The sequence below is a fragment of the Trachinotus anak genome, unplaced genomic scaffold (genome assembly GCF_046630095.1).
Source record: "Trachinotus anak isolate AG129_WGS33_773 ecotype Australia unplaced genomic scaffold, CSIRO_AGI_Tana_v1 ptg000032l, whole genome shotgun sequence".
Classification (NCBI taxonomy): domain Eukaryota; kingdom Metazoa; phylum Chordata; class Actinopteri; order Carangiformes; family Carangidae; genus Trachinotus; species Trachinotus anak.
The window spans coordinates 15,269,717-15,286,148 of record NW_027273883.1 but is presented as its reverse complement, the minus strand read 5'-3'; the positions used below and the strand labels follow the sequence as shown (position 1 = coordinate 15,286,148).

The window sequence follows — 16,432 nt, the reverse complement described above, 5'->3', positions numbered from 1 at the left end:
GTCATTTACTCAATCTCAGAATAACATGTGATGGTAAATTTGTAACAAATCAGAAATTGTATTATCACAATTGTAATGTAAATGCTCTAATACATAGGACAATTATGAAAACCAGCTTGATTAAATAGTACATCAAGCTGAACATCCACTGCAGGAGTGTCATGTGACAGTGCTGTTATGGGTGGTCCCATGAGACATTTTGGCTCTAGGGATGCTGGCACCGAGCCACCATGGCCTGTAAACAACAACAGCAGCGTCAAGTTGAAGTAAACTGGATCTGAGTGTCGGCCTGGTGTCTGGCGCTTGTCTGAATACAATAAGTACATTGGAGTGGTTTTCAACAATGCGTCGAAGGTGTGTCTGGTAAGTAATTCCAACCTTCAAACGACTATCAGTTATTTTGTTAATAAATGCTTATCCAGACTATAACCGTGAGCCGTGTATTAGGCTAATGTTAGCAATATTAGCTACCTTAGCCGTAACTGCAGCTAACCAGCTAATCTTGGCTACCTGGTGAACATAGCGATAGTTGTGCGAATTTATTCGTGTGGTTCGACCACTATCGAGTTATGAAGCTCCATTTAAAAAAAAAAAAGTTTATCGGGATGTGTTCATATCTCGGTTTTACGAAACGCAGTAACAGTCAGACGTATAGCAACCAGCTAATGTTAGCTAGTGTTACCTAGCCAGGGTCTTTCGAACGTTTATGGATTTGTAGCTTGCTAGATAGCTAGCTAACGGTAAAAGCAAACATGGGGCATTATTTATGTATTAGTAAAAGTAATATACGATTATATTAATACATGGAAATACTTATGGATAGTGGCACTTCTCTTTGCGGGTAATATTTATATAAACGCAACGTTACGGAGTAACGTTAATGTTAACGTTACTGCGTATCGTTAGCAACATTTAGCAAACGTGTAACGTTATTGCGATTCCATCAGGAGCCAGTTAACAACACCGACAAAGGTAGGCAAATTTTAATGTATTTAATGGTCTGTTTAGTTTGAACAAAGATTCTCGCATATATCACACGAAACGTAGTCAGCACCCATTGTATCTTCCCCTATTTTTTGACCGATTTGATTAGAGTGAACGTTGTAGAACAATCAGGATTTTGTGTTTCAGTGTATCTTATAAATGGTGTGGTCCCACTCACATTATTTCATCTCTGTTTGTGTGACAGTCGAGTCAGGTTTATTTTGGAGTTTTAATTTAATAGGTAGCCTTGCTAATTTTAGCTGTTGGAAAATTTGAAAGTCGCAGTCACTGTGTCCGGCAACTAGGTTTGCAACTAACATTTATTGTCTTCGTGCATAGATTGGTCTATAGCATGTCTGAAAAGAGTGAGAAGTTCCCTTATTTGTTTTTATAAGTGGAAGTTAATATATAATATGTCTTCATTTTTATGACCAGCAGTCCAGAATCCAAAGATACTTCATCTTTAATTATGTAAAACGGAATAAAGCAGCAAATCCTCTCATTTGAGAGGCTTGAACCAGAGAATGATGGGCGGCTTTGGGTGAAAAATAACAATTAATCAAGTATCAAACTGGTTGACAATAGATCAGTAGTTGTTTCAGCTCTACTTGCATTGTACAAGTACAGCGAGTTACAGTTAAAGACGGGTATCATTCAACTCGTGATGATATTATATGTCACCCTCAGATTAATATCCTTAAGACGGGACATCATCCTCTCCACTGGGTTGCTTACTAGCCATGTCCTCACAGCAGCCCAACAGTTCAGCCTCCAACAGCCCCACCAACATCTTGGGTTCTCCTTTCTCAGTTATCAGTCCCTCGCTTAACTCCCCAGTGGTCTCACCCTCTCTGGGATTTGGACCCATCAGCAACAGTCAGGTAAATGAGAGCCAAAACTGTTTTAGCTGTAGGGCACTGGCATTTGTTTACATGGTACAGAGGCTACTAATGTTAGTTTAGGGTACACTGCAATGCATTTTCTTTTAATATGTACAGTGCATGTAATAGCACTTTGGATATTACTAGTTGCCAGAAGCTGGAGTATGCACACTAGACACACTGATGTCAAATAATATTTTTTATCAGTATTGAAAAAGGTGACTAAATAGTCAAACTAACAAAAAATGAGTGTTGTCACTGCATACAATTAACCAACTGCATTACAGTGTTTAAATGTTTTATTTGGTTGCACTGTGTATCCAGATCTCCTCCTCAGCACCCATATCAGGGATGCACTCGATCAGTAGCTCAGAGGATATCAAGCCTCCATTTGGCCTGAGACCCATGCCAGCTCACAGCCCTGGAATAATGTTGTCTCAGAAACGTCTGTGTGTCATCTGTGGAGACCGCTCTTCTGGTGAGTGAGTGCACTAAGAGCAAGATTAGCAGAAGTGAAATATCAGCTGGAGACTTGTATTCTGTGGATAATCCCTCACTGTCTGATGGTTGTGACTGTGTTTCCTAAACAGTGTAATGAAATCTTAGTTACTGTTCCTAATGAAATTAAAAAATGTTTGTCAAACTGTTGCCTTGATGTGGATTAGTTGTGTTTGATCTTCCCATTGGCCTCTAACTTTTGCCTTTTTTATTTCTGTAATTTACAGGCAAACACTATGGAGTGTACAGCTGTGAGGGTTGCAAAGGTTTCTTCAAACGAACTGTGCGTAAAGATCTGAGCTACACCTGCAGGGATAACAAAGAGTGCCTGGTTGACAAACGCCAGCGCAATCGCTGCCAGTACTGCCGCTATCAGAAGTGCCTGGCCATGGGCATGAAGAGGGAAGGTATGCAAGAAATAGGATTGTGTTAGAGCTTCATACTAAGCACCTATTCGGCTATTAACGGTTTAGGCACACGTTTTATTTTGAGTTGTCTTACACGCAGATACACAAAGGGGACATGTATCAAAGATTTTGATCTATGATACATGATTTAAACATTGGCAGTCAATTAGGTTTCTTAGAACAGTTAATTATGCCCAGTGAAATTGATTATTGATTATTAGTTCAGTTTTCTGGTATAGGTGAGGGTGGATGCTTGAGTAGACATGCTAAAGGGTAGAGCACAATACATTGGGGCTGGTTTATATAACTAACCCCTCTCCATCTCTTCCCTTCATTTTCTCCAATTCTACCCTTTCTCCATCTTTCAATAGTGATCAAACATATAAAGTGGATAAAAGAAGATGGAAAAGATGAGGGATGGATGAGTATGGCATTAAAATGTTAAGGATACTGTATTTTTAATGTTACTTAGAGAATTAGACCTGGTGAAGTAGACATGAAAAATTGGTTCATTGAGGGATTTGTGGGTGACAATTTACCCAGAAACGTGAATGAGTGTGGATAGCTTTGGTTTATTGCCTTGTGATGATTTTATAATTTTATAAAATAAGCAGTTAGCCAGCTGTAGTTCTGTGCTGATTTTGTTTAACTGTGTACAGAAATTTGAATTAGTGGATTGGTTTTTAAGCAGCAAATAAAATAATGGATCGCATTTTAGTGAAGGCTTTCATTTAGCTGCAGATTTTGTGTTCCTGTTTCATCGCTAGTTAAATCACCTTCCCATGCCAGTTTCTTATGGCTGCACTTTTGTCAACAGTGTCTGATCTGCCGGTGAGATGGGTAGATCAGTCTGAGATCAGTCTCCTTTTGGTTGCTGTAGACAACACAGACTTGATTTTTCACCACTGTTTAGTTTTAATGAGCGTCACATATTTTTCTCGCATCTCCTCAGTTGGCCTTGAGGTGCTTTTCAATGGCTAGGATAGCACCACTCTGGAGTAATGCTGCCATTTCAGTAGGGGTGGGAAAAATGATAGGTTTTAGATGCATTGTTATTCTCTCTTTAACAAAAATTTTCAACTGTAAAACATTAAGCTAATGCATGTAAGCTAAATCAAAGGCATGTTGATAACAAAGTCATGCATGTAACTTCCAACCTTACAGTTTTTGTACTTCTGTTGATGGAAGCAAATTCATCACTTTTGTCATGATGGATAGTAATTATGTAGCATGCACAATAGAAAAAGTATGGAAATCCAAAATGGCTATGTACAACAATGCATTGAGAAACATTCTGTAGTAACTTTCTTAACACCATGAATTAAAATCTTCTGGAATGTACAGTAGAAATTGTTGTGAAGACAGCACTAAATTGGAAACAGGACTTTCTCAATGCAGCAGTCTCGTCAGTCTTCACTGTTCACCATCAACTCATTCCTTTTCTCCCACCACTGCTGTTTTCTTATGTTTTGTCTGACGCAGCGGTCCAGGAGGAGCGCCAGAGGAACCGAGAGCGTGAAGGAGAGCTGGAGTTCAGTGTTGGAGTTAATGAGGAGATGCCTGTGGAGAAGATCTTGGAGGCAGAGACAGCAGTGGAGCTGAAGACTGAGCTTCATTCTGATGGAGGTTCTGCAGGCAACTCTGTGAGTGGTTGGAAAAAGGCAATCAGTAGATTTATATAAGTAACTGTGACAGTCATGGCAGCACTTGGAGTTTGGGCTCAATTTTCTAAGATAACTTGATTAAACACATGCTATTATTGCTGTAATTATTTAAAGTATTAGGTTTAGATATATAAATAAGTAATCATGTTGTTGTATTCTTTTGTTCCAGCCCCATGATGCAGTTACCAACATCTGTCAGACTGCAGACAAACAGCTGTTTGCATTGGTTGAGTGGGCAAAGAGAATCCCTCATTTCTCGGAACTGCCCCTTGATGACCAGGTCATCCTTCTGCGTGCAGGTACGATTGAGAACCTGCCTTCAGATCCATGTGGAACTGTGCCTTTAAAATCAACACAAAATCGGCACGCACCACCACAGCCAAACCTGTGGGAAACACTGCTGATACAGATCCAGATTGTGAGCCTAGCTAATGAGATGACAATAGCCTCACACAGGGCTAGTTTACAGCAAGTTTGGTAGACACATTGGCAGAGTCACCTGATTGGGGGATATTGTTGTAGTCACTGTTGCTAGGTCCCTGTTACGATGTGTTTAGTGACATCCGAAGTGTTTTTTTTTTCTGCCGAGGGACAACTGGCAATAACAATTTCAGTTTAACTTGAAGTGTGTTACACTGACCCACTGGGTCAGGACCCAGTGGAAATGAATCTAAAAGGGAGCTGGTAGGAAATTTGCAACTGTTTGCAATAGTGGAGTTGCAGCCTAATGTGTCAGGGGCACACAGTTGACCAACTGGTTTCAACCCGATGAAGGAAAGAGTTTTCCTTTTTAAAACAGCTTTTCATTGTGGGAGTAGTGTCACTGTAAGAACTATTGAAATGCTTGAGCTGAAATACTGTCATGACTTGGTGTTTTATGTATTTTATTTGTCAGGGTGGAATGAGCTCCTCATTGCCTCGTTCTCCCATCGCTCCATTGCCTTGAAGGATGGAGTTCTCCTGGCCTCTGAGCTGCAGCGCGACAGTGCACACAGTGCAGGAGTTGGAGCCATTTTTGACAGGTACGTTGAAGGAGACAAAAAAATTCCAGCATATTTAAATGCAAATTGCAACTAATTGTAATGCCTTTGTCTATTGTTTTACATATGTATAGTATCTGTATAATAATTGTTATTATATAATGCAGGGAGAGTGTGCAGAGTGCAGAGGTCGGCGCCATATTTGACAGGTAAATTTATACATTAGTAATATTAATAAGAATGTCTTTAGGTCATTAAAATGATTGCACTTTTCTAAGTATTTAACACTCTTAAACCTTTTTCAAAGAATGTTTGCATCTCTTCTCACCATGTAGGGTTCTTACTGAGCTTGTCAATAAAATGAGAGATATGCAAATGGACAAAACAGAGCTGGGCTGCCTCCGAGCCATCGTCCTCTTCAACCCAGGTGCTTGACAGTGCAAGATGTTGATATATAGACAAGACAGATAACAACATCATTTTTCACAAAGTAGTTTCTTTTCCCTAATGGAAATGTTTTCTTTATTTTCTGCAGATGCTAAAGGGCTCTCCAACACCAGTGAGGTGGAGCTCCTGAGAGAAAAGGTCTATGCATCATTGGAAGCCTACTGCAAACAGAAATACCCAGAGCAGCAGGGAAGGTAAATGTCTTAAGCCGTGAAAGACAGACAGTAAAATGTCAAAGTTTAACATCACTGGTGCATTGTTTACCTTCTCAAACTAAATGATATTCTCTTTCCTCCCTGCAGGTTTGCTAAGCTCCTTCTTCGACTGCCAGCACTGCGATCCATTGGCTTGAAGTGCTTGGAGCATCTCTTCTTCTTCAAGCTGATTGGTGACACACCTATTGACACTTTCCTCATGGAAATGCTTGAAGCTCCCCATCAGTTGTCTTAGATAGGAAATGCGTACTGTGGTTAGGTTCAGATAGCTGAAGTCTGGGAAGCTGGTGTGGGACTGGAGTGGCACTTTAAGCTCATTGAAGATTTGTCAATTTGTCTCACTGCTGTCTGGGTTACACTTTTTTTTAGTGCAGCACAGATTTGCTCTTTAGACCAAACCCAAGGCTTGGCATGATCTACAAGCTGGTGCTATATGTTGAAATAACTTCATGCGTAACTACGGTTTTAAAAAGTATTTTTAAAAATGTAAACATTTACATATTTCCCTCACAGGAATAGATATAATTTGGGTACACATTTTTATATACGCTTTTTAGACACCTCAAACATTAAGCTTCAGTTGTTTCTCCAGCTGAACCGATCCCTAAACCCAGTTTTTTAAAAGGAGGGCAACCTGAATCATGAGTATGCATAAAGGATGTCATCTTCTTTTTATAATTTCTAATTCAGACCAGATCTAAAAGTGTATTATTGTACCATACAGTCACCGTAACTGTGTCCAACAGCAGCTCTGAATTTACTTGTAACCATTGACCCTGGGATAGACGACAAGTCACTGGATGAAACTATCAGTTGGGACTTGTCCATGTTGATTGAGGATCTGCTTTGTATCTGATAATATACAGGTAGTGTTGTTTACTTCTTTGCCATTTTATAAATCTTATCACTTTGTGGTTAACGATTAGACTGCACTGCATACTTGCTATATACTATTTCTAAACCGTACTTTTAATAAACACCTGGCCAATAAAATGGTCAGGTGTTTGTCTTTTGGTGCTATTTCAGAGATAATTTGACATTGTTGGTGCAGACGCACACCAAACCACAAACCTAAGAAAATATGCAAAACTGAAAATCCCTTTGTTAATCTTTGTTGAAAATGTAGCAATATAAAATGTAAAATGCAAAAGAGCTTTCTGCCTGTCAGTCATTCAGGGGTTTTACAAAGTAAATCATGTCTGGTGGAAAGGGAATACTCCATTTTGTAATTTATCTATACAATTCTAAGGTACTGTGCAAAAATAATTGTTCAGGGAAAATGTATATTGATAAATTTGAATTATGATCAGGAGATACAAATTATTTAATTCATATGATGTGCCCTTGTTTTTAGTTTTCAGCTAGTATAAAGCAGAACGTGTCTTGGGTTGCACTGGATTTGCTGAGACTGTTTCAGCTCATTTTTTTTCTTTTTTTTTTTTTTTTTGATGCTCAGTTGTATTTCCTACTTCCCCCCTTTTTAGGTAGCTGTCTTGTTCAATGTAATGTCTCTGCAATTTATTAAAAGCAAACCATAATCACATTTAGCTCCATAACACCTGTGGACATAGGAATTTTAAACAAGACCAAATGAGGTCTGTATGATGGCAAAGTGTGGACACCAGATCAGCTGTATTGGTGAGCTTGTCATCGACCTCTGTATGCTCTTGAACATAAAGTGACTTGAAGCATGGGTTGTGTGGACTAAAAATAAAGAGGCTTAAGTTTTTTTTCTTTTTTTTGTGCACTTTTTACTTCTCCAAAAATGTTAAATGTGAAATTTACTTCTTCCTGGAAGAAACCCAGATCCTAAGCCAAAATGGCACAGCTCAAAGACGATTAAAAGAAACAGTCATGTTTTAATGAGCCTTTTTATTGTAGTTGTTACATAGTTTTTGCTGTGGGCACATAGACGCAATAGAAGCCTTGGTTGTATAGTGCTTATGTCCAAGTTCCACAGTGATGTTATGGCACAGGCAGCAATGTGTGTGGTGGGCTAATGTTAAATGAAAAGAAGAAAATGTTGAGTGCAATGAAATCAAAGGCTTCTAAGGGATTCCACAGGAGTAGCTGGTAAATTTCATCAGTCCGTGAAGTAAAAAGGTTTAATAACACGCACACAAACCCTACAGCTCCGAGAACCAAAGTGAACCTCCCTTTGTATCAAGCAGAAGTGACACCTTTTTAAACCATGCATGGCTTGGTTTGTTTAAATTATATTTAGAATAATACTGCTTTTTAGTCTATAATACACTATTCTACACATGGAGCCAAAAAAAAAACAAAAAACAGAAGAACATAAAGACATTGTCATGACATGTACATCATTTTACAGCATTCCCCTATATTACTTTACATATCTGTTGTGTCTTGATTTGACAAAAGTCAGTACAATCTGGGAAATGATGAGGTCTTCCCTCATAACTTCAGTTCTAAGTTGCATGCTACACATCGAGTCTAAGGTGCTGAATAGTTTTCAGTTAATTCTAAATAAACAAAAAAAAAAAAAAGTACTGCTGGTGTTGTGCTGGGTTTTATGTAGCTTTAGCGTGATGTTGCTCTAGATTCTTGTTTCTCTCAATGGCTATGTTTCCATCACAGTGAAAATTTGCGAGTGGATAGATATTACCTTGCAACTTGCGAGCCGTGATATCAACTGAAATGATGCATGTTACAGTGTAGCCAAGGCCATTCGAATGAATCAAATGTACAATGAGCTCATCAATAGTTCAAAAGCATACCCACATAATCAAAAGGTTAAACTGCAGGCTCCCTCTTCTTCACTTCAATACAGATTTACATGTTTTAAAGTAGATAAATTATGGATATTTTATGTGCGTCCATATTACTAATTATCATGTAACCCCTGATGTTCACATTCATAGTTAAATAATGAAGGAATACTCTACGTGTCCTGTAAATGACAAACCAAGCTCTCCAGTGATGCCAGTTGAACTACACACTAATTTGGCCTGATCTACTTCTGCTATATTTCAGCTAGATCTCGACTAGAGTGGAACAACACAAGCCCGTATTCTACAGTAAGGCAACAGGATACAGCTAATGTGCATAACCAATCCCTAAATTGTTATAAATATTTTAAAGCTTCATAACAAACCATTTGATTCAAGATATTACGTGGGAAAAAAAAACTGAAAGCTTAGCCAAGACAAGTTTAAAAACACTGGGTGAAAATAAATCACAGCTCACGAATGATTGCAATATGATCCTCTCACCCCTCACAGACAGCACATTTGTAACATTTTCTTGATTTTATGTCCCTGAAAACGTCATAATAAATAACTGTCTCTGAAAGGCACTCTGAAATGTGCAGCTCATAGTTTCTACAAAATAAAACTACATAACTCTAATGAAGATTGCTCACCTGTAACATTGTGCCTGCCTTCCTCAAGCTGTCCCCAACTGTTCAGTCCTTAAGTGAGAATAGGTCACATGATACAACTTGTCTAGGTTTGTTTAAGCCAAAAATGTTTGTGTGATGAGCATTAGTCTGAAACGAGTGGTATCATCGGTCTTAACCACAGTAACCTTCTCTTTTTCCTCTCGATCTTTAAATATTTGCACCGTCTCTCGTTCTTACCCAGTAAACTAATGCACACTTGCTTTGAATCTGTCGATTTGGATTAAACATTAAAAACTGTGCTACTGTTAAATTGCTGGTAAAACTGTTGAGTATATTTTCAGATTCAGATGTCAGAGTGGTTCATCAGTGTCAAGGATTTCACATTCCATTGATACCCAACTTTTACATCCAGTGCAATTGTTCCTTTTTTTTGAGCACCTTCTTGAGCAAAATGAATAGAAACACAAAACTACCACAGTAGTAAATAACAGAATAACCCTCTGCACAAAGCCATCTATTCAATAGATGAAATGTCTTTCACTTCAATTTGTCACTAAAGCTGCAGGGCTGACACTAAACCCAAGCAAACACAGTGGAGAGTTTAGTGTCTGTACCACACTTTTAGCCCTCTGGATTCAGTCAAGGCCTCTGAGATTGAAGCATATGCACTGCCAACTCTTTCAATACCCTTGGCCTTAAAAAATACTTTTGCACAGATATTTGTGAGCAATGTCAGGTTTCGAAGAATGATGGTGATTAAGCCTTGTGAGTGCAGATCATCGATGTTTTTCCAGCAACAGTAAAGCTTAGTGGTTTGAATGCAGCGCTCTGTTTCTGCTCTCTGTGGCCCCTCGGTTCATGAATAAAATCGTGTTCAGCCTTTTATCCACTCTCTTCAGGAAGCACTTGCGTCAAGCCTATGTAAACCAAACAGCATAAAGATGAGATCAACTCATCAAAGCTAGGGGGGATTTTTAGTGCCAAGTCGGAGTGCAGTGGGTTGCCAGGTTGGTTGTAGGCATTGGAGGGGGGCAGTGAAAGGGCTTCCATATGTCTTAATGTCCAGTGGGATCCAGGCCCAGCTCACACCTGCATCTCTGAACCACTGGACAAGCCGAGAGCGTTGGCCTCCTCTGTCGTCAAACCATTCTTCAGTGTCCTTCTCACTGTGCACATAAAAATACAGACGAAGTGTTGAGAGAATGGCAAATTGCGATAAACAAGAGCTTTTTGTGTTACAGTATCAAATAAATCAAACTTTATTTGTATAGAACTTTTCATGGGGTTCAGTGCAGTTTAAGGAGCTTCCCAGATAGCTATAGTGTTTGCACATATAGCAGATAGCATTCTGCTGTGCATCTTAATAAACTATACCACTTGTCCAGATGATGTGACTCACATGATTTTCGGTTGGCTCGAGATCGTCTCCTCTCTCGAGGTTGCGTCCGCTGGCTGGGCCCCTGAGTGGCTGACCTGACGATCCTCTCCATGATCTCATCAGCTGTGTCGTCTGTGCAGTTCACTGGGTCGTCACTGCCAGAGCACCATGGGGGAACACGCCCTGAGCAATAAGATCAGAATGGATAAGAATGAGCAGGAGCTAGAGCGAACGGCAGCATGGTAACATTCCCACAATGACAATACTAACATGCTGATGTTAAGCAGGTGTGATGTAGTAGAGCTGAGGTACTTTGTACAGTATGAGGATTTAGTCATGAACAAAAAAATACTGGACAAATTAAAAAGTTGACCTGACGACAGTTCATCCTGAGAGAGAAATGAACGTGTGTAAAAAAATGTAATCTCAATCCATCACATACTTGTTGAGATTTTTCAGACAGACATTGCCATGGGCAGTGTCCTGCTGCTAGCATGACTAAAAATACCAGTGCATGTCTCAGTGTATTGAATGGACGATGATATTAATATAAAAGCTATGTAGGGGCTGTAACAGTATAACATGTTTATGAGACTGACCTCTGGTGCTGCCAGCTCTGGTGCGTGTACGGAGGCCCGGCACCGTGGATGTTCCACTCTCTCCACCATGCGGGCTACTCTTCAGCACAGCCTTCATGTTCTCATGTTCAGCTGCAGCTTCAGCATACTGGATACCCTGAGGCTGGCTCTCCTGTGCATCTGACGGGGCACTGCCAAATTTACCACTCTGCAGGAGGGGAGGGGGACATGGGATTACTATAACATTTTGTAAGTAGGAGACGGTGAAACTCAGCTCCATGCTCTGGTGTAGTAAGTATTTGAGAAAAACTGTGTGGAAAAACTGTAAATATCAAACTCGTTAAACAGCAGTTTCCAGCCTACTCCAAGAACAGAGTCACAAGTTCCACATAGACATTTATCTTGTGACAAAAACAAAAGAGTCAGAGTTCCCCTTTTTCACAATGACGGTTTCTTGCAAAAATGCAGACATGCCAGGTTCAAGAGTTCAGCTCTGCGTCCTCCTGAGGTCCATTATTTTCTACCAGGAAGTATCTGTGGCTCCTCCGAGTGAGGTTCACTCAACACTTCAGCCAACATCATGCAACCACCTCTTTTTTTCTCCCTGTCATCACCATCGAGCTTCCTCATTCATGTGGAGTCACACACATGGAGCTTGTCAGTCTTACCAATGACTCGTCCTTTGTTAATCCTCAGGAATACACCAGTTATTGTTCAAAGTTGCGAAAGCATGACCTGGTTGAATGTTAGTCACCGCAGAAAGTTCACATGCACTTGTTCGCACACGAAGTTACTTCCCCTACCTCGCTATCATCGTCATCCTCACTCTACAGAGATGAAGGAAATGGAAAAAAAAAGAAGTAAGGTGTGTTGTAAATATAATGTCCTGCTGGACAGTGTTCAGCTGGATAAACGTAAGACTACATATATACACACTGACACTGAGCATTTTCTCAAATCATAAAAAAGCATGTAGTCCTTGATTTATAAATGTTAAAGGAATAGTTCAACAGTTTGTGTAATACACTTATTTGCTTTTATGCTGTGACTTAGATAAGGAGATTGATGCCGCTCAAAGGCAGTGTTCAGACCTGGCATTAACATCTGTCTCAGGAGATCTGATCACAAGTGGACAGCTCTAGGTACAGGTGTGAATGCACCCAGGACACATTTAAGTTCTTTCTCTCTCTCTCTCTCTCTCTCTCTCTCTCTCTCTCTCTCTCTCTCTCTCTCTCAAACACACAACAGACACAATAACTACAGGCCCGTCTCTCCAACCTAAAAACAACAACACTTGTGTGTTTATTTGTAAATAGCGTGGGGAAGTGAGATCCGATCACTAGTGGTCACTCAAGACACATGTAGCAAAGTATTTTAATACCAGGTGTGAACTAGCTGGACCCAGCAGCCAGTTAGCTTAGCTTAGCACAAAGACTAGAGAGGAGGGGAAACAGCTAGCCACCCTTTAAGCACATTAATGAACATGTTATATCTTGTTGTATTGGAACAAAAAATAACAAGGCAACCTGTTACCCCCTGCTTTCAGTCTTTATGCTAGGCTGAGATGACTGGTCGCATTCCAGTATTATTTTGAACAGATAACAGTGTTGTATCAAACTATGTGTTTTTCTCAAAATGTCAATCTATTCCTTTTAACATCAGAAGTGCTATGAACCCCCCCCAATCCCTCCACCCTAGTTTGAGCACTAAAACAATGCAGATATATACAAGCTATGGAACAAGAGAGCATATTTGACTGAACACCTTTGTAAGAGTGTGCTAAGGTGTGGGTCTTATTATTTCTCCTTCAGGGACATCCAAGGGTTTGAATTTTCACACAGTGATTGAATTAGAGCCCCTTTGAAGACCGAGGGGCCCCTGCCAAAGCTCGCTGTGGAGTCCGCTCTGACCAGCTGACTCCTCTGGGTTTAAGGGATTTTAATCATGCAGGGAGGTATTTGCTCTGGCCTTTCTTAGCCTGCTGCAGCTACAGAATGGGATACACTAAAAACAACTTACTGATTGTTGTTACAGTAACCTATACATGTGAGTACTGTGGAACTATGCTGATGTCATTACTAACGTATGCTGGGTCTGTCACAAATGGCCGCGTTTGGTGCTTTAACCAGATTAAGAATATAACCAGTGTCAAGGGATTGTTCATATTGTTTCATAGAATTGAGAAAATACAAACTAAACAAAGACGAGGATCAGGAAATGGAGAAAGTTGCTCGTGGTGAAGACCACTTACATCTGTTATCATTTTTCCCCTGGTCTTGTTCCTCTCTCGGTGGTTGGCCCTCTTCTGTTTCTGTTGCAGCACACGCTCTCTCGTTGTGCGATACTCCAGGGCAAATTCACTCAGGATCTTGCTAAAGCGATGAATGCTGACCTCGCGTACCGTGTATATCGGATGGCCCAGGAACAGTAGAAAGGCATGAAACCTGCAGATGTGTAGAGAAACATCACATCACTGCACAGAGATCCTCTGGTGGAAACGATGCTTCAAAAAGTAACAAAAATCACCTTGAACAAAAAGAAAATGGTTGTAAATTCAACTGAAACTGTTATAATGAGTAAATGCAAGAAGAATAGAATCTAATTTAGCATGGAGGCATTTGCTCTACAGCTGAATATACCTGTTGATAATTCTTCGATGAACAATCTTCAGAATAATAATTCTCTCTGCACAGTCTTTGAGGAAGTCGGACATTTTTTGTTTCAGCGCTGGTTTCATCTCATGTTTTGCAATAACCTTGAGGTGGTCCCATGATGCTTTGCACTTTCGCTCCATCTGGGCCAGATTGTCTTGAAGCTGGTCAAAGTCCACCTGGCAACAACATCCGCAGACAGAGGACCCTTCATTTTCAATTTCAGCTATTCATTGAATGTATAAAAGCACGAGCCGATCCTGTTCAAAGAGTTTCTGAGAAGTAATCGAGACTAACCTTTGTCAAGCGGGTGATAGCTCCTATCTCAGAATAGAGGTCAGTGCTGTCTGGAAACTTCTCGACCACGATGGAGCAGGCGTGGTGCAGCAGAGACTGCTTATGGACCGTGTCCTTCACCTCTGGGACTTTCTCCAAGTAGTTCAGCTCAAAGCCTTTAGCCTAAAGATGCATGCATACACAGCAACACACTCAGAATGTGGGACGGAAACAACTGTCTGAAATTAGAAATCAAGAGCCCCTACTTGAGGACCAAATTGCAATGAATTTCCTTTTTGGAGCAGTAAAAAAAAAAAAAAAAAGGGCTCAATGGTGTGTGCTGAGTAGATATGTAGATTCATTAGTCTGTGATTATCAGAAACCACAATCTACTTCAGTCCCGACCGATTGCTCTGCTCACCGCAGCAAAGCTAAAAAAAAACAAAAAACACAAAAGACTGAACGTATCATGAAAGACATAATCCTAACAGGATCTCCCTTGTTCTTATGCCAGTTTTAAATGGCTTACTGCAAAATATAAATGCAGCCACTATTTACGGGAACTACTTGTTTTGATGTTGATGACTTATGTTCCCCTTTTGCATGTTTGGCTCTCATATCCCAGACGTTCACTCATACGTAGACGCATGCACAGAAAAGCACACGCAAGGCTGCAGAAACACAGAAACCCCCATCACAAAGTGAGACAGAAAAAAAGAGACACAGATGCAAGTTCACACACGAGCAGCCAGACAAGCACATACTTCCAGAAAACGCACAACTCACACAACCTCCCTCCCCTTTTTCCTCTCAGACAGACAGACAGACAGACAGACAGAGCCAGGTTCAGCAGAATCCTCGACAAGCATTTTTACTGTAGAAGGACAGTGTCTGCCACAGACAGTCAGGCAGCACATTCTTCTACACACAGAGTCCACTGTTATCCCTGCCAAATAAATATGTTTGCAGGGGAGTTGGGGGAGGAGGAGGAGTGTGGGAGGAAATGGAGGAAGCTGGTGAAAGACACAGAGGGAGAGAAAGTGTAAAAAGAGGAACCTTAAAGCCATATATGGTTTGAGGGTTACTTACATTGGTGCCATTGAGGAAATTTCCGATGGCCAGCAGTGTGGTCAAGATGTAGCGCAGTGTCCTGTTTTTCTCTAACTGGTCCATCCCTTCCTTCAGGTCCTGCAGAGGCTCTGCCACCTCCTACAACAGTATGAAAATACAGTCAAAAAGGACATGACCTATCCTTACCCGTTCATGTTTCTGCCAATTCATTCTTCTCTGCTGATAATGATGTACAGTAAGTGGGTACAAACAGTAATTTCAAGGAATAGCTCAATATACTCATTCGCTTTTTGGATAAGAAGATTAACATGACTGTCACGGCTGCACGGGAAATATGAGCCAGCAGCCGGTTAGCTCAGCTTGGCATAAAGATTAGAAGCAACAGCTAGCCTCGCCATGTCCACAGTCACTGCACCTGGCTGAGAAATAGTCCCATACCACAAGACTAAAAGTGTTTTTGCAATTCTTATGTACAAATTAGAAAACTGAGGTACAAAGTTTTCATTTTCGATTTTGATTACCGGTTTTCGATTTTGTTACCTTTCGACAGACCCAGACTACCTGGTTCTCCCTGTTTCTAGTCTTTATGTCAAGCTAAGCTAATTAGCTGCTGGCTGAAGCTTCATATTTAACGTACAGACCTGACAGTATTATCAGTCTTCTTATCTAACTCCTGGCAAGAAGGCAACTAAGCCTATTTCCCAAAACGATTTCTGTAATTTATGATAGCACGTGTATTGTAAAGTTTAAAAAAAAATGACTTATAAGCGCCCACTCCCACCCCCTTTAAAGTGTGATGTATCCGCATGTGATTAGAGTGAACAGGAATGCGTCTGACCTTCTCAATAAGCTCATAGTCCATCTTGAATGCCCACAGCTGCAGGCGAGCAGACAGCTCTGTGATGGAGGAGAGGGTGAGAAGGAACTGTTCAGCGCTGCCCAGGGGAATATCAGGGTTGACCAGCTGAGCCTCCTGGATCCTCTGCTTCTCCTCCTCTGTGGGGATCATTGTCAGGATTTTCTTGGAGACGACGGAAG

The 16,432-nt window shown here is 40.6% G+C and overlaps 2 protein-coding genes across 7 annotated transcripts in view; one reads left to right on the top strand and one right to left on the bottom strand.

The window, feature by feature from the left end:
* Positions 1 to 194: 194 nt before the first annotated feature.
* Positions 195 to 7,805, top strand: rxrbb (retinoid x receptor, beta b). Of its 4 annotated transcripts, none has more exons than XM_071468340.1 (12): positions 199 to 363; positions 1,672 to 1,865; positions 2,190 to 2,343; positions 2,591 to 2,770; positions 3,142 to 3,195; positions 4,253 to 4,413; positions 4,604 to 4,733; positions 5,330 to 5,456; positions 5,582 to 5,623; positions 5,750 to 5,841; positions 5,950 to 6,055; positions 6,164 to 7,805. In XM_071468340.1, the coding sequence occupies exons 2-12, from the start codon at positions 1,725 to 1,727 to the stop codon at positions 6,309 to 6,311; spliced, it is 1,335 nt and encodes a 444-aa protein (XP_071324441.1). In that variant the 5' UTR covers positions 199 to 363; positions 1,672 to 1,724; the 3' UTR covers positions 6,312 to 7,805. The 4 variants fall into 4 exon arrangements, with proteins under 4 accessions (XP_071324444.1, XP_071324441.1, XP_071324443.1 ...); XM_071468341.1 differs by lacking the exon at positions 199 to 363 and adding an exon at positions 467 to 972; XM_071468343.1 differs by lacking the exon at positions 1,672 to 1,865 and having other exon boundaries at positions 195 to 363.
* A 123-nt stretch (positions 7,806 to 7,928) lies between these two features.
* The window catches only part of fhod3b (formin homology 2 domain containing 3b), an 85,078-nt gene continuing 76,574 nt past the window's right edge, over positions 7,929 to 16,432 (bottom strand). For 2 of the 3 annotated variants that reach the window (XM_071468331.1, XM_071468333.1), the window contains 9 exons: positions 16,233 to 16,415; positions 15,413 to 15,532; positions 14,345 to 14,506; positions 14,036 to 14,226; positions 13,648 to 13,840; positions 12,200 to 12,223; positions 11,418 to 11,604; positions 10,840 to 11,001; positions 7,929 to 10,606 (listed from right to left, as the gene is read on the bottom strand). In XM_071468331.1, the coding sequence (XP_071324432.1) occupies positions 10,524 to 10,606; positions 10,840 to 11,001; positions 11,418 to 11,604; positions 12,200 to 12,223; positions 13,648 to 13,840; positions 14,036 to 14,226; positions 14,345 to 14,506; positions 15,413 to 15,532; positions 16,233 to 16,415 (1,305 nt within the window). In that variant the 3' untranslated portion in view covers positions 7,929 to 10,523. The remainder of the gene's footprint in view (positions 10,607 to 10,839; positions 11,002 to 11,417; positions 11,605 to 12,199; positions 12,224 to 13,647; positions 13,841 to 14,035; positions 14,227 to 14,344; positions 14,507 to 15,412; positions 15,533 to 16,232; positions 16,416 to 16,432) is intronic. The other variant, XM_071468332.1, reaches the window with a different exon arrangement.

Excerpts from the sequence above, each read along its gene's own strand:
- rxrbb (XM_071468340.1), top strand. The coding sequence starts at position 1,725 with ATGTCCTCACAGCAGCCCAACAGTTCAGCCTCCAACAGCCCCACCAAC. Across the intron at positions 4,734-5,329 it reads GGTCATCCTTCTGCGTGCAG|GGTGGAATGAGCTCCTCATT; the intron begins GTACGATTGAGA and ends TTTATTTGTCAG. Across the intron at positions 5,457-5,581 it reads GTTGGAGCCATTTTTGACAG|GGAGAGTGTGCAGAGTGCAG; the intron begins GTACGTTGAAGG and ends TATATAATGCAG.